Consider the following 14,867-nt stretch of genomic DNA (forward strand, 5'->3'; position numbering starts at 1 on the left):
GATGATTGGAAATGCAACTAACATTGAATGTAATACATTTTTGGTTTGCGTGTAGTTTCGCAAAATCTTGAAGTTTGATATGCAGTACGGCGGGCTTTTGTTTTTGTCTAGAATAATGTGGCCATGAATCATCAGTATGTCCACCATTGCTGATCTAATTACATCATTTGGGTGACCGGCCATGTATAAGGTTTAGCAGAATAAGCTACGTTATCTATGGAAGGTCCCTTATTTACAATAACTGAAAAATTGAGCCGAATGCAGTGATCCCAATCCCATTTTTTTTTTTAAATTTTGAAGTCAAATTCCAAAAAAGTCTTAAAAAATTGAATGAAAAATAATAACCTGGTTCAATATTTTCAATTTTTTTAAAGTAAATTTTTGGAGTATTGCAACCTTGCATACTTAAAAATTAAAAAAAAAAATCGTAGGGTAATAACTTTTGGTAAAATATTTGAACTTATTTTTTTGTGAATAATTTTAGGCATTTTTACACAGTAGATAATTTAAAAAAGTCACAAATATTGTTTTTTGTGTAAAAATTATAAAAAAGTGCACGAACAAAGAAAACTAACTAAAAGTTATTAACAAATTGTTCTATGATATTTTTTTCAATTTTTTTGTGTCGAAAGTTTTTAATCAACATCAAATCAACAGAGAACCTCAGAGCAGTTTTGTTAAGATTAGCGTAAAAAATAAATTCAAAGAAGTTTCGAGAACTTAAGCGAATTGTTAAAAGTTTAGAGAAGATCCATGATTTTTATAGGGTGGCAAGTGAACCAGAAAAACCAGGAAAACCGGGAAAAAGTCGGGAATTTATTTTCACCAGGAAAAACCGGGAAGAAAACAGGAATATCATAAGTCCTCCAGGAAAATAATCTTGTTTGTATAATTTAAATAGGTTTTAAATTATATGTATGTCAAAGTTTCTTTTTATAGTCAGGTCAAAACTAACCATTTTGTTCAAGCTAAATCGTTCACACAACTAAACATTGATGAACAAAATTTACCCTGAGAATTTAGTAAATATATTTTGTATTTATGTTTAATTTTTTTTTCTCGAATCAATTGCATGTATGATTTGTACTTAATTGATAGCAGACTTAAGCAGTGCCGACGCGTAACTACTTTGAAGTACCTGTTCAACATGTTCACTAAAAAAGTTCTACTTCTAAAAAACTTCAGATAAGGCCTTCGAACTTCATGCAAGTTCTACTACTACTGCGAACTACTGTGATGACCTACGACGGTCAGGAGATCTCTCCGAACCTTCAGAGAAGTTCTACAAATTTCAGAGAAGTCTTACGAACTTCATGGAAGTCCTTTAATCTTTGGCAAGGAATCAAAAATATCTCCAAATGACAAAATGACAAGCGATCAACGAACCGAATAATAACGCTATGTCAGAAGTGGAAAGCAATAATGATATAATCTTCTTCGTTTTTTTTCATGACAAGCAGCCCGTGCCACACAACTCATTCGGGGCGGTAGAAGGAAACGCGCAAATTGTTGGCAAGCTGCATCACGAAGTAAAGCCGAAGATGATACACGTGTGTTAATGGGAATTTTTTTGTTATGTCTTTTCCCGATTCATATCAAGCTGTGTCCTCATCCGTGTATATTGCAACAAAGCAGGCAAGCAATATATCATTATCCTTCTACCACTCGGATCGAGCTTTGTTACAGAGCGAGTTTGTCATGGTAGTCGTAGCAACAGTTTTGTCTGTATCGTTGGTTGCTTTACGTGTTTGGATTCGCTGATCTTTGGGGAATAACTACGAATTTTACAGAATTTTCTACAGATTTTATGTAACTTCTACGACATTTAGGCATTGCTTAAAACTTAAGGATAATCCTATGACACTTATGGATTTTTTCCAAGCTTCAGAGAAGTCTTCAATATTCTTGGGAAGTCCTCTGAACTTAACATAGTTCTCCAAGCTCAAAAAAGTTCCTAGAACTTCCGAGAAGTCGATTGAACTACAGGTAGTCCTACGAAATTCTTGGGAGCTCTCCAAACTTCAGGGAATTTCCAAGAAATTATGGAAAGGCCCACAAACTTTTGGAAAACCCTTCGATATTTAAAGCCTTATGAAGTTCAGGGAAGCTCTTCTAAATTTAGGGTCCTCATACATTCAGTTAAGTCCTTCAAACTTCAGGGAAGTCCTCAGATCTTTGAGAAAGTTCTTCGAACTTGAAGGAAGTCTTACGAACTTCGTGGTACTTGTACGATATTTAAGAATTTCAAAAAACTCCGAACTTCAGGGAAGTCTTAAGATCTTAAAAAAAAGTCCTTCGAACTTCGGGGAAGTCCCATAAAATTCAGGCAATACAAACTTCAATGAACCCTTCAGGAAAGACCTTAACGCTTCAAGGAAGTTCTACGAACTTTAGGGAGTTTCTATGAACTTCAGCAGTCAGTTTTTTTTATAATAAGAGTTATTAAACCAACGTTGTTTATGAAATCTTTTAATCATCAAATTTTCAAATCATGTTATAATCAAAATTCCGCTAAATAAGATCCTTAATCGTTGACAATTTGCGGAAAATTTAAACAAACTGGAAATCCATAAAATTGTTAGAAGCAAAGGTTTGTTTAAAGAGTCCTCATTCATATCACACTTCGCAATTTCACCTTGAGATAAACTAGCAGATAAATCGCAGTTTCAAAAACTGAAATCTCAAGATTTAGGGGCTTATAGATCTCTAAATTTCAGACATTAGATAGGGCTCCGCGCTAGTCCGTCGTATCTCAGCTTTTCTTCGTCATACACCCCTAAAATCGCTCATTTTACGATAACCCGTAAATGTTTCAGTGTCAATCGTAATTAGTCTTGTAAGCAAAGATGTTTTTGCAAAAACATGAGTGAAAACGCTTTGCTATTATAGTTTTAGCACATACAACGGAAATAGGAGCCATGATACGACGAAGTAGAGCGGCTCCCTACTAGCTTCTTTACAGCAAACAATCAGATAAAGATGTCACGGGCATTCACAAGAACCTTAATACCTATTTTGGTTTGTGAAATTCCGCATTGCGCGAAGAATGATGGTACAAGGATCCACTTTATTTTTTTTTCATTAAAAATTGTTTTTTAAATACATGGTTTTTGAAACCAGGAAATTTTTAAATCATTGACCAGGAAAACCAGGAATTTCAAAATGGAAATTCACTTCCCACCCTATTTTTAGGAAAATTGAGGAAACTTTAAAAAGTCCGAAAAAGTTCGGGGAAGTTTAAAAATTGACGAAAAGTAGATTTTCAATCTAAAAAACTTCAAGGAACAGCCCTATGGGGTTGTACGCAGTGGTGACGTAGGACTACGTGGTTTTATATGATAAATCTGATTTGTTAACTGCAGCAGGAGCTTGTGTTTTGTGTAGGAATAGGAATTTGAGCGGGTTTTTCTCTGTTTATAATCTTTAGCATGACGCGCTTGACATAGATGGCCCACAGCGACTCACGAAGAGCTTATGATTCCGATCAATAGCGGTGCGTCTTCTTCCTCCTTCTATGGATGCTCATGTGGGCTGCAGCTTGCTGCTAGCAGGCAGCCCTTCGTTGTGTACTGGAGAACAATGTTCAGCGCCTCGTACCGAAAGCACTGCTGCTGCTGCTGGTGATGTCGATGACCGGAAACCACCAGACACGGTGATTGGAACTGAATCAAATCATCGGTTGAGGCCAGCCTTGGTAGCTAGCTGCTTGCAGGGAGCCTGTCGTTGTTTACCGGAAAACATCACCACTCACCACGCGGTGATTGAATAAACACCGTTTGGTGTTGACCAGATGGAATTCAACTTTGAAATCTGTGTTAGGGAAATCGCTTTTCGCTGGCAATCGGTGATAATTTTAATTATCATCGCAACAGTTACACATTCATGCAATTTTCAATAGTGACTAAGTCTTAATTTGTACAGATGCGTAGGAATATTTCTGATCGACTGGTGAGAAAAGTATTGAAATTGGTCCAGGGGAAACTGAGTTATTAACGTTCAAAATCTTCCATAATTTTGTTACATGTTCCATTTTCGGTTTTCACAAAGTTTACCCCCATATAGAAATTACTATAAAAGAACTACAGTTTCGTTGACTTCAGGAACATTTAGGGAACTTTTAAATCATTCTGAAGACCTCAAAATAGCCCATTCCGTATTCAACAGAGATTTCTCAGTTTTCTACAGAATGCGCTTTGTATTGTCCAAAAACTATCTCTAACTACTGGAAGCGGCTCCAGTTCTGATGGAGGAGGCTTTTTGGATAGCGGAAGATAAAGTGTTTATTGTGTTGTACCTTTTGACTATAGCTTTAAGATGTATTGTATAGTGACCATGAATCCTCGGCTCTGTTAAGTTAATTCGGTTGAGCCTTATCAAATAAATTAATAAACAAAAACTATCTCTGAATTATCTAATAATGCTTCTCGCAATTTCATTGAAATATTCCTCAAAATTTAGTTGGAACTATCCTCCGAATTCAATTTTCTTTTAATTTTCTCAAAATTACCTTAACTAAAAAAACCTTTGGAAAGATTCTCAAAATTTTCATTGAATTCAATTGAGGTTTACTTTGAAGCGAAATTTTTTTCTCCCGTCAAATTTTTGGATTTTGCGTTGTTCTGGATTTTTTTAGCAGTAAAGTGATATTGGTGACGGACGGATACTTGAATTTCCTGAATCGAGTTCCACAGTGTGCGGATTGTGTCGGACGGCCAAGAGGTGTTTCAAGGCTACATTCGAGACATAACGTGCAAGCTGTACCACAAACCGGATTAACCCGTGAAGCGAACCGTCTACAATTGCGACTTCCCCTCTAACACATCAGGTCAGCTTGTTGGGTTCACTTGGCCAGATTTGGTGAGTTCGTTCCATTTTGTCCTTTCTAATATTTTCATACTTAATTTCCGAGTACAAGTACTAATGATACTACAAACATTTAAGCTTCTTGCAATTATTTATATAAAAGTTGGTTGCAGGCAGCGTTGCCGGGTCTTTTTCAGAAAAATTTGGACCAGCTAAAATATAAAATCTAAAAAAAAATCTGGAATGCTCCAAAAAATTTGAAGTTTTACGATCTTGAAGTGTTTCTAAATTCTGGAATTTATATTTTTCTGAATTTACTTGGAACTCTTCACAGGATATCTTTTCCTTTTTTCAGAGTTCCATTTGAATCATCCTAGAATTCCATCACACTTTTTTTTTCTTGATTCCCTTAAAATTATCTTGATAATATCCAAATTTTTTTAGTAACATTCTAAGAGTTCTTAGCATTATCTCTTGTAATCTCTTATAAATCACTCTCCGATTCAACAATTCCCTCAAACTGGTAATATTTTTCTCTATGAACTAGTATTTCTCTATGAAATTCCCTTAGAATATTCTTAATAATTTCCTTAATACACTCTTCAGAATAACCGTCACACTCTTCTCAGATTTATCTGATAGTTAACTTTGAACTGCTTTGTAGGAGAGGTCAGAATTGTTTTGAAATCCATATCAGTTTTTTTTTTTCTAAGTACTCAAGTACTTTGTCAGAATAGACTTGATAGTCTCCCAGAAATTGCCTGATGTTCTTTTCGCATAATTCCGTTTAAATTTTTATAATTTGATGAAAATGAACCTCCATAGAAACATTGGATAGAATTCCATTGAAATTATTCTCACGATTCGTATCAGCATACTTCTTAAGTTTCATCTTAAGAATTTTCTATGATTTCTCTTCCATGCAATTGGCATCAGAGCTTTTAAAAGACAATTGACACCGTTTTCAACCAGAGGTTGCAGAGACAGAGACTGCATACTTAACACTAGACAACTGACAACACACCACACTAGTAGGTAGGGAAATTTTCAGGTTGCGAAAAGTTACACCGGCTGGAGCTGGAATCACAATACGCCTGAACGACGGGTGACGCCGCACGACCACGAAGATTTTGTTTTAGCCAATAATCTTTAGAAAATGTTTCAATTTTCATGGTTCTGCAACCCATTGCAAACCTGTTGTAACAATTCCATGTACGATGTTACAATAATGACCAACGTTGATGGCCTTTAATAAATAAAGTAGTAAGTTTGGCTTTTTATTTTTTGATTAGACGGTCCTTCAATTTCAGTGATATTTTAAAGCAACATATTTAAAAAAAATTGGGAAAATCTCGAACGGGGGAAATTGCTCTTATGTTAGCCTATGGATCTAAGATTGGGCCCATCGCTAAAAATCTGCTATTTATCAATTGTATCTAGATCAACGCGTCATTGGGACGGTACTAATGGATATTTTTGGTCGCTATTGAAAATTTAGTCGATTGCTGAATTTATGTATGGGCCCAAATTAGGGACACTTAGGCCGACATTACATACATTCCCCTTATATTTGAAAAATCTGTAAATATACGTGATCTGTCTGTGTATCTGGCAAAACGACTGAAAATCTGGAAAATCAAGATAAATCTGGAATACTGGCAACGCTGGTTGCAGGATGATTCTATCCATAATGTGACTGCCAGTTAGTGGGAGTTAGATTGTAAACACACACACACACACACACACACACACACACACACACACACACACACACACACACACACACACACACACACACACACACACACACACACACACACACACACACACACACACACACACACACACACACACACACACACACACACACACACACACACACACACACACACACACAAAAACATTTCAGATTTAGGTACTTTTGAATTTCAATCCATCCTTTCGAATTCTGCTCACATTTAAAGTCTCCCAAGAATTAATTTACATTTCTTCTCACAACTTCCTTAGATTTCTCGCATAATTTGTTTGGCAAACGATACTGGAATTTTTTGTCCGAATTCCTTTGAATATCTCCTGGAGTTGACTTATGCTCCGGATTCGTTTTCTCCCACAAGCTTATGTTATGTGCACTACCGTGCATAACTATAACTTGAGATAAATTTTACACGAAATTTTGAAAACATTGAAAACCAGTTGTTGTAGTATAGTAGGTAGGTAAGCGTGACTGCCTCTCACTCCAGATGGCCTGGGTTCAATCCCAGTCGGCGCCGTCGGAATTTTCTAAGACATAAAATCTATGATCACACCTTCCGTCGGAAGGGAAGTAAAGCCGTTAGTCTCCGGTCCATGAGCTGATGGGTCCATAGGTAGGGTAGGTTGCGAGTGGCGTCGGTAGCCTTGGTACTCAGTACGGAAAACAAGATCGACGGAAAACAAATCAAGGGAAAAAAAGCTGTTTGAATTTATGTGACCCGCCGGAGGGCACACCGCGACCCATATTTAAATTGAGAAACGTTGCTCTATAGAACAATTTGAGAAACATCACATTCTCGAATGATCAACGGACCATCATGGATCTAGTCTATGATTTTTACGTCTGCCTTGTAAGATCGTATCGTAGAATTGTTTTATTTCGTAATATTCCATGATTCGATTACGGTTCTGATTCCGATTCTGATTCTGATTCCGACGTAGAAGCATGTAATCTTAGGAGCCAGTATTTATCAGCTTCATGTTAAATTTTAATTTTGAGCCTCTAAGCTCGCCTGAAGGCTCTGGACGGGTTCGGTGGTTCAGTGTGCCGTGTGTTTGCTCAGCAAGCTGGGTTGTGGGTGCAATCCCAGCGCCTTTCATTTGAACAATATTTGTTACCTTGATAAATTACCAATAACGTTTACCAGGATTTCTGTTTAGGGGCAAATGATGTGAATAAAAAAATCTATCTATCATTGAATCAATTTCCGCCAATTCCTCCAAAAATCAAGCTTCCCGATTCTAGGAAGCTAGTTCCATGTCATGGGAAACAGATAAAAAACATTTTTACTAAAGATAGCCCACTCTGACCAGGAAACCATTCCCGGGAAATTAACCCTGAGAAGAACTATCAATAAATTATGAAAAATTTCCAGTAGAAGCTGATCAACCTTTTTGGGGAGCTTGAAAAGAACTTTCAGCGAAGACAAACGACCAGAATCTGTCGGGAGATGAACATCAAGGAAAGTCCGAAAAAATGTCCGGGAAAGTGTAAAAATGTAGGAAACATTCAAAGAAAGTTTTGATAAACTTTCAGGGGAAGTTGGCAGACCCTCGGGGGCAAGTCAGCAGGGAATACCAAATACAGGGACCCTTGGAGTTCGTTGACCTGTTCCAAAATGATACGGAGCGTGAACATATGGTCCAAACAAGATCTTCTGTTCTGTATTCGGTTCGGGATAACTTTGCGAGAGTCATCCGCAAGTTGGTACAGCTACCTACGACACCTGTAGCATGGTCCAACATATTTAAGATTTGTCAAGGATATATGGTAGACAGTGTTGGAAAAGTTCGCGATATTTCACGAAGTTCACCAAGGGAAAAGTTCGCGAGTCATAGTGAGTTTTTGCGAACTTTTCCATCACTGATGGTAGACAATAATTATAGCAGCGAAGTAGTACTCTTTAGCAGTCCTATGGTAATAATTCTGGAAATTCCAGTTTGATGCGACTCAGACATGTTGAAGATCTTGATTTTTGGTTCTTCTGAATATCTCTAGATTTTCAAGCTTTGCCTACCCGCATTATGGTTGTGAATGATACGAATCTATTTCGAATGACACCAACTGATAGCAAAAATAAGCATGTAAAACCGCAACGATCAACAGTTGCGTTTGGCACGAGCCATCCATTCCTAGCTTCCGGTAGCACGCTATATAAGCCAATTGCACATTCGTTGAAATTTACTACAGTATCATTCACCCGTAGCCTTGAAAACATCGATTTTGATTAGGCTCGAATTTCCCCCACTTGATATGTGCATCAAACTGTTATACCTTTTGCTGCTAGCGTTTTCCGTGGAGTTGAAGATAGTTCCTGATCTGCAAGAAATGCACGGATGTCCCGGCTATGAATACGAAATGGACTTCTCCAATTTACAATTCGATTTTGATGACGATGGCTTCCTAATCGTCAATGGTAATTTCACCATCCTGAAGGACGTTGTGGCCCCTTATCCGGTTTACTTCCACTCGGAACGGATGGAGCGGGGTGAATGGAGGTCAACGTTGATAGATAAACCTTTAAGAAATTTCTGTGCCAGTCTGCTGGATCCGTTAGAAGTTTGGTATCCTGTCACGAAACAATTGAAGGAACTCCGGTGTCCCTTTCCAGCGGGGGTAAGATTGAATTTCAATCGATCAAAATTGAATTACGAACTACGTTTCCATTGCTAGCGTGTCATTAACATTGACAACATCAAGTACAAGTTCCCGGTAAGTATTTCACCCCAATTTCTCGGAGATTGGAGAATCTTCATGGAGCACCGTGACATTCTGAAAGATCCGGAACCTATAGGTTGCCTGATGCAGTACTTTACCGTTATCGAAATTTGATGGAGCTGTGATGTGTTTGAACTTGTTTGATTGTGAAGCACAATGTTGCAATAATAAATATTTGAATTCATTTGGCATCGCTGCCTAAATAGATGGATTGCTCTTTAGGGGCTGAATTCGACTGGAATGAATTTTCAATTAACCCTTTGTAAAATGCTTTTAATTTCCCTATCACAATGCAAAATTTCCGCACCGTAGAGCCACACTCTGTGTTTGCACTGAAGATTCACTCGAGAGCCCTGCACCTTCCGTAAAAAATACAGAGTGTAACTCTGCGGTGCGGAAACTTTGAATTTTGATAGGGAGATTATTAGCACTAAACTATCTATTTTAAGAAAGCCCCAAAAGAGCAATCCATCCCTGGTGATAGGTATAACGAATGTGTAGGGAATATTCTTAATATGACGAAGGACTCTACAACAAACCTATCAGCTTTGAACTTTTTGGAGGCTGTAACAAGTACGCTTTTTTTTTCAACGGCGCCGGTGGTGTAGTGTTAAGCGTGATTACCTCTCACCCCAGCAGGCCTGGGTTCAATCCCAGTCGGCGCCGCCGGGATGTTCTGAGGCATAACATCTCTGATCACGCCTTCCTTCGGATGGGAAGTAAAGCCGTTGGTCCCCCGTTCATGAGTTGATGGGTCGATAGGTAGGGTCCAGGTGTAGGAGTTGCCTTCCTGGCACGTCGGTAGCATTGGTGCTCAGCACGGAAAACAAGATCGACGGAAAAAAACAAACCAAAGTAAAAAAAAAAAAAAAGTACGCTTTTCATTTATTTAATTATTTATTTTGTTAGTTATTTATTTATACATAATTCATATTTATGCAATTTACTCATTTAATCAAATTGCAAGAGGTTACGTTTTTTACAATAAAATAGTAAATGTGTTCCCCGCCAAGAAATGTCCTCTCATGTAAAGTTACACTTGTCATACAACAAGCAATGAGTTCCCAATACGATCAGCCAATTGATTCCATTTGACCCGAATACGCTACCTGTTCGTTAAAGTCCGGGTACGAATCCGAACCGTTCTCTCCTATAAAAGAGTAACCGAAAATAGGTGTACTTAGTGTCGCGGTGTGTTTTTCGTGCCTGTAGAGTTCAAACATTAGGTTAGAAGTTACGTGCGGTCAACTTTTTGTGTGTGCAAAGTGAATAGAAAGCCGTTCGACGGCTTTTTGGAGATTGTACCGTATCGCTTCTAGCGATACATGGTTTTTGCTCGGAACACCGCACCCATGAGAAAATTTCGCGCTCTCTAGACCCCACGCTGCAGCGTAGAAGAATAGGCTAGCAATCGCTAGAACATTGCACGATTAGGGAGTGCTAGCAAACAATAAACATATGGAAAGGTCACCACTCGCCGAATACCAGCTAGCATGCAGCGACGCATGCTACGACATATACGCCTTCTCGGAAACCTGGCTGAATAACAACACTTTGTCAAAGCAGTTGTTTAACGATACATATTCCGTCTACCGTCAAGATCGATCAACCCTCAACAGCAACAAGACCTCCGGTGGTGGAGTCCTTCTGGCCATTCGCTCCTGCTTCGTATCTCGCTTACTGAAACCTCCTGAAGATTCGACGGTTGAGCATCTGTGGGTTGCAATTTCAACTCTAAGTGGTACAATCTATATCTGCGTGATATACGTTCCTCCCGACCGCGTTAACGACCACAGCCTGATTGAGAAGCATGCACTTTCGCTGGATTGGATTGTCTCTCAAATGGATGCCAGGGACAGCATCGTCATCTTGGACTGTCGCCAATTACCGCGGAATAGCTGCATTGAGTGCTATCTCCAAACTATTCGAGTTAATTGTCCTGGAAAAGTTGGTTCAAGACTGCTCGTACAGTATTTCTCAGGATCAACACGGCTTCATGCCTAAGCGCTCGACGACGACTAATCTAACTGTTTTTACATCGTTCATTATTCGTGAGATTGAACGTGGCCATCAAGTTGACACCGACCTCTCTGCAGCTTTCGATAGAGTGAACCATGAAATTACCATCTCTAAATATGACAAAATGGGTGTTCATGGGAGTCTACTTACCTGGCTTCGCTCCTATCTGACTGGCAGATCTATGTCTGTTAAGATCGGTGACTACGCTTCTCCACCCTTCATTGTTACATCTGGTGTTCCTCAAGGCAGCCACCTGGGGCCATTGCTTTTCCTGTTGTATATGAACGACGTGAACTTGATCCTCAAATGCCTTAAACTCTCGTACGCCGACGACATGAAGCTCTACTACGTAATAAAAGGGCCTCAAGACGCTCATTTCCTCCACCAAGAACTTGAAGTCTTTGATGATTGGTGCCGGATAAACAGGATGTCTTTAAATGTGTCCAAGTGCTCGGTCATCTCCTTTGGCCGTAAACGGGCGATGCATTTCCACGATTACACCTTAAGAGGAATAAGCTTGAAACGCGAATCGACTGTCAAGGACTTGGGAGTCATGCTCGATTGAAAATTAACGTTCAAGGATCACATTGCTTATGTTGTATCTAAAGCTTCATCGCAGCTAGGATTTTTATTCCGTTTCGCCAAAAGCTTCAAGGACGTGTATTGCCTGAAGGCTTTATACTGTTCCCTGGTTCGACCTATACTGGAATACTCTGCCGTTGTTTGGTCGCCATTCTATCAGAATGCCATCCATAGAATTGAAGCTGTTCAGCGAAAATTTATTCGCTTTGCGTTGCGACACCTTCGTTGGCGCGACCCGCGTAACTTGCCGAGCTATGAAAGTCGCTGTAACCTCATCGACCTGGAGCTCTTGGAAGGAAGGCGTAATGTGGCGAAGGCTTGTTTCGTTGCGGATCTTCTGCAAGGGAACGTCGACTGCTCCACACTTCTCAGTCTTCTTGACATCAACACTCAACGACGGGACCTCCGGCTGCATGCGTTCTTCAACAACCGGCGTTCGAGGACCAACTATGGCGTACACGAACCAATGTTGAGTATGTACCGCGTTTTTAATAGTTGTTATTATGTGTTCGATTTTAATGTGTCCCGCGAGAAAAATAAGCGTAGCTTTAAGAGATGTTTGCGTTAATTTTGTGTTTGAAGCAGTTTTGATGTTTAGATATAGAAAATTGTCATTAGGGTAACTATTTTATCTGTTGACAAGTAGAAATAAATAAATAACTTTTCTCGAAAGGAACAAGCTATGAACAAACCTAGGTTAGGAACTGTAATAAATCATATATAATGATTTCCGTTATTTGCCCCTGAAATAAATGTAGTTTTCGTAAAATTTAAGCTTTCCCTGTTATGTTACTTCTGGTTGACTAGGTTTTTCATATTTGGCATCGTTCTATTTTTGCGTTATTTGTGGTGGCACAGACAAACAGACGTAACTCTTTGAAAAAGTTTTTCTTGAAAACATAGTATTTCAAAACATAGGACCTTAGTAGCGACATCTCTCGGGCTTCTCACGGAAAACCAGCTTGTTCGCTAACTCGCAAACAATCTTGCATAAAAGTTCTATATAGAATGTATAGAAACGTCAAAGTGATCCGATGCCAGCGCTGCGGCGAGTAGTTTGCGGAACTGATAATATTCAAATCAACCGTTAAATGCGTGAACGAAGCTACACAGTGAAGAGTTACGTCTGTTTGTCTGTGGTTGTGGTATTTTTTGATAGTAGAATTTACTCCAGGTTGGACTGCCTGGGAAAACAGTCTCCGTATTCACGTGTCACGATCGGTGGAGGAAATCTGAAACGGGAAGTTCCTCCAGTGACGATGTGAGTGGGGTTTGTAGTGTTTCGGTAGAACGGCGGCTAGCACCAACTTTCGCTTAAGACTATTTGAAGCAGCCTCTATCTGCGAGGATCGCAATCCCAAATGGGATTTCAGTCTACTGAATCGCCCTCAGACTAATTTTCGGTCTCTTCTACACATAAACCCGCCCTGAGGTTGGGTTTCTTGCCGGGCAAATCAAACCGTGACGAGTGGTCCTCTTCGGAGGTGGCGCTTAAGCTACTCGTTTTTAAATCTCGCAGGTTGAGAGGCTTCCGTTACAAGGCATAAGAGTTACTCAACTGTTCCACTGGGGCTCTTATGGAAACTTGGATGAATGGTAACTGCAAAACTTTTTCGGGTTCGGTTTTATCTGACACACAGACCATTTTGCCGAAAAGGCATTCAATGAACTTCAAGGATTGGATTCGATTGAATTTCTTTATTAAGGAGACTTGCAGATTTGAAAAGAGCATGGAGAGGGGATTCAGATAAGACCCCTTATGAGGGTGTGAGTGTCCAGAACAAACCCTCCCTTAGTTACATAGTTCACAAGGGAGATGTCTCCCTCAACTACAGAGTTGGAATTGTAATTATGGTTGCTGTCGATGTGCTGTCTTTCTGGGGACTACCGGATCGATGCAGTAGGTATTTTTCTGGGGATCTGGCTGTTGACTGGGTAGTTGGGTTAGGTTTTGAATCCAGGTCAATGTGCGTAGCGGGAGTGAGCGTATTATCTTTTGGTCGATATCAGTGATGAGATAATGTCCATAGATGTTGTGGTGGTCGTGATTTTAGTTCATGTGGATCATATTTGGTAGAAGTAGCCAGTCTCGTGGAGGAAGCCCATCAGCACTGCAGTTCTGATAAATTACGGTTATAAAATATGACGATTTTCTTTAATATTTTTTTTCAAATGATAATTACTCAGCGTGGGGCAAATAGATACAAAACAAAAAACAGACATTTGGCACCGTAAAGCGAACAGCATTGTGCTATAACAAGTAACGCAATAATTGTAGTAATTCCCGTTTCATGTGTCACAGGCGTATTGTACATCTTGATTTATGTTTCCTCTGAATACCCCATGGATATACAAATTTTGCTGTCCATTACGATTGTGAATGAAACGAACGATAGTTGATCCAAACCCGGTGAAACAGCTCATAAACATTCCGTTTTCATTCGAACGGTACCAATTTATCGATAGCAAATATAAACATGCAACCCCACAACGATGAATAGTTGTGTTCTGGAACGAGTCAACTACCATTACACTGAACCAAAACATCATCTTCTGTTCGTATGCACCATTCCGACCATTCATGTCGAAACATCGAAATCGCTTTTGCGAATGATAGCTGCAATCGGATGACGGTTGTTTTGAACTCAGATGATGTTTCTCTCGAATATTCATCCTGTGAGATGCGAACGTAATCTTTATTCAGCCCCATTCAGCGCAAATCATTCAAAACGATTATGCAGATAATTCAATCGTATGTCATTTGCTGATCTCAGCTGGCGCACGAGCTGAAAACATAGCCATCGCTATCAGAACTGATACGAACATGAGTAAAGCGTGGAAAACCGAAGTTAATCAATGACGTGGTAGAGGAAGTTTCCGCTACCAACGGAAGATTTTTGTATCCATGATGGAATGGCAGTTCATAGCGGTTCATTATGGAAACGTAGAATAAAATAAACAATCGTGTTACAATCTTGCATGCTCTTGCATG

The 14,867-nt window shown here is 39.4% G+C and overlaps 2 protein-coding genes across 2 annotated transcripts in view; both read left to right on the forward strand.

Annotated features, from left to right (window-relative positions):
* LOC135701904 (inositol-pentakisphosphate 2-kinase-like) overlaps window positions 1–14,867 on the forward strand; it is a 422,782-nt gene that overhangs the window by 336,581 nt on the left and 71,334 nt on the right. The window lies entirely within an intron of this gene.
* On the forward strand, window positions 8,696–9,388 carry LOC135701896 (uncharacterized). Its single transcript, XM_065222841.1, has 2 exons — window positions 8,696–9,172; window positions 9,230–9,388. The coding sequence occupies exons 1-2, from the start codon at window positions 8,810–8,812 to the stop codon at window positions 9,386–9,388; spliced, it is 522 nt and encodes a 173-aa protein (XP_065078913.1). The 5' UTR covers window positions 8,696–8,809.

The sequence above is a fragment of the Ochlerotatus camptorhynchus genome, unplaced genomic scaffold, assembly GCF_037179485.1.
Source record: "Ochlerotatus camptorhynchus isolate MF236.1 unplaced genomic scaffold, CSIRO-AGI_Acam_v1.1 ptg000179l, whole genome shotgun sequence".
Classification (NCBI taxonomy): Eukaryota; Metazoa; Arthropoda; class Insecta; order Diptera; family Culicidae; genus Ochlerotatus; species Ochlerotatus camptorhynchus.

Excerpts from the sequence above, each read along its gene's own strand:
- LOC135701896 (XM_065222841.1), top strand. The coding sequence starts at position 8,810 with ATGTGCATCAAACTGTTATACCTTTTGCTGCTAGCGTTTTCCGTGGAG. Across the intron at positions 9,173-9,229 it reads GGTGTCCCTTTCCAGCGGGG|CGTGTCATTAACATTGACAA; the intron begins GTAAGATTGAAT and ends TTCCATTGCTAG.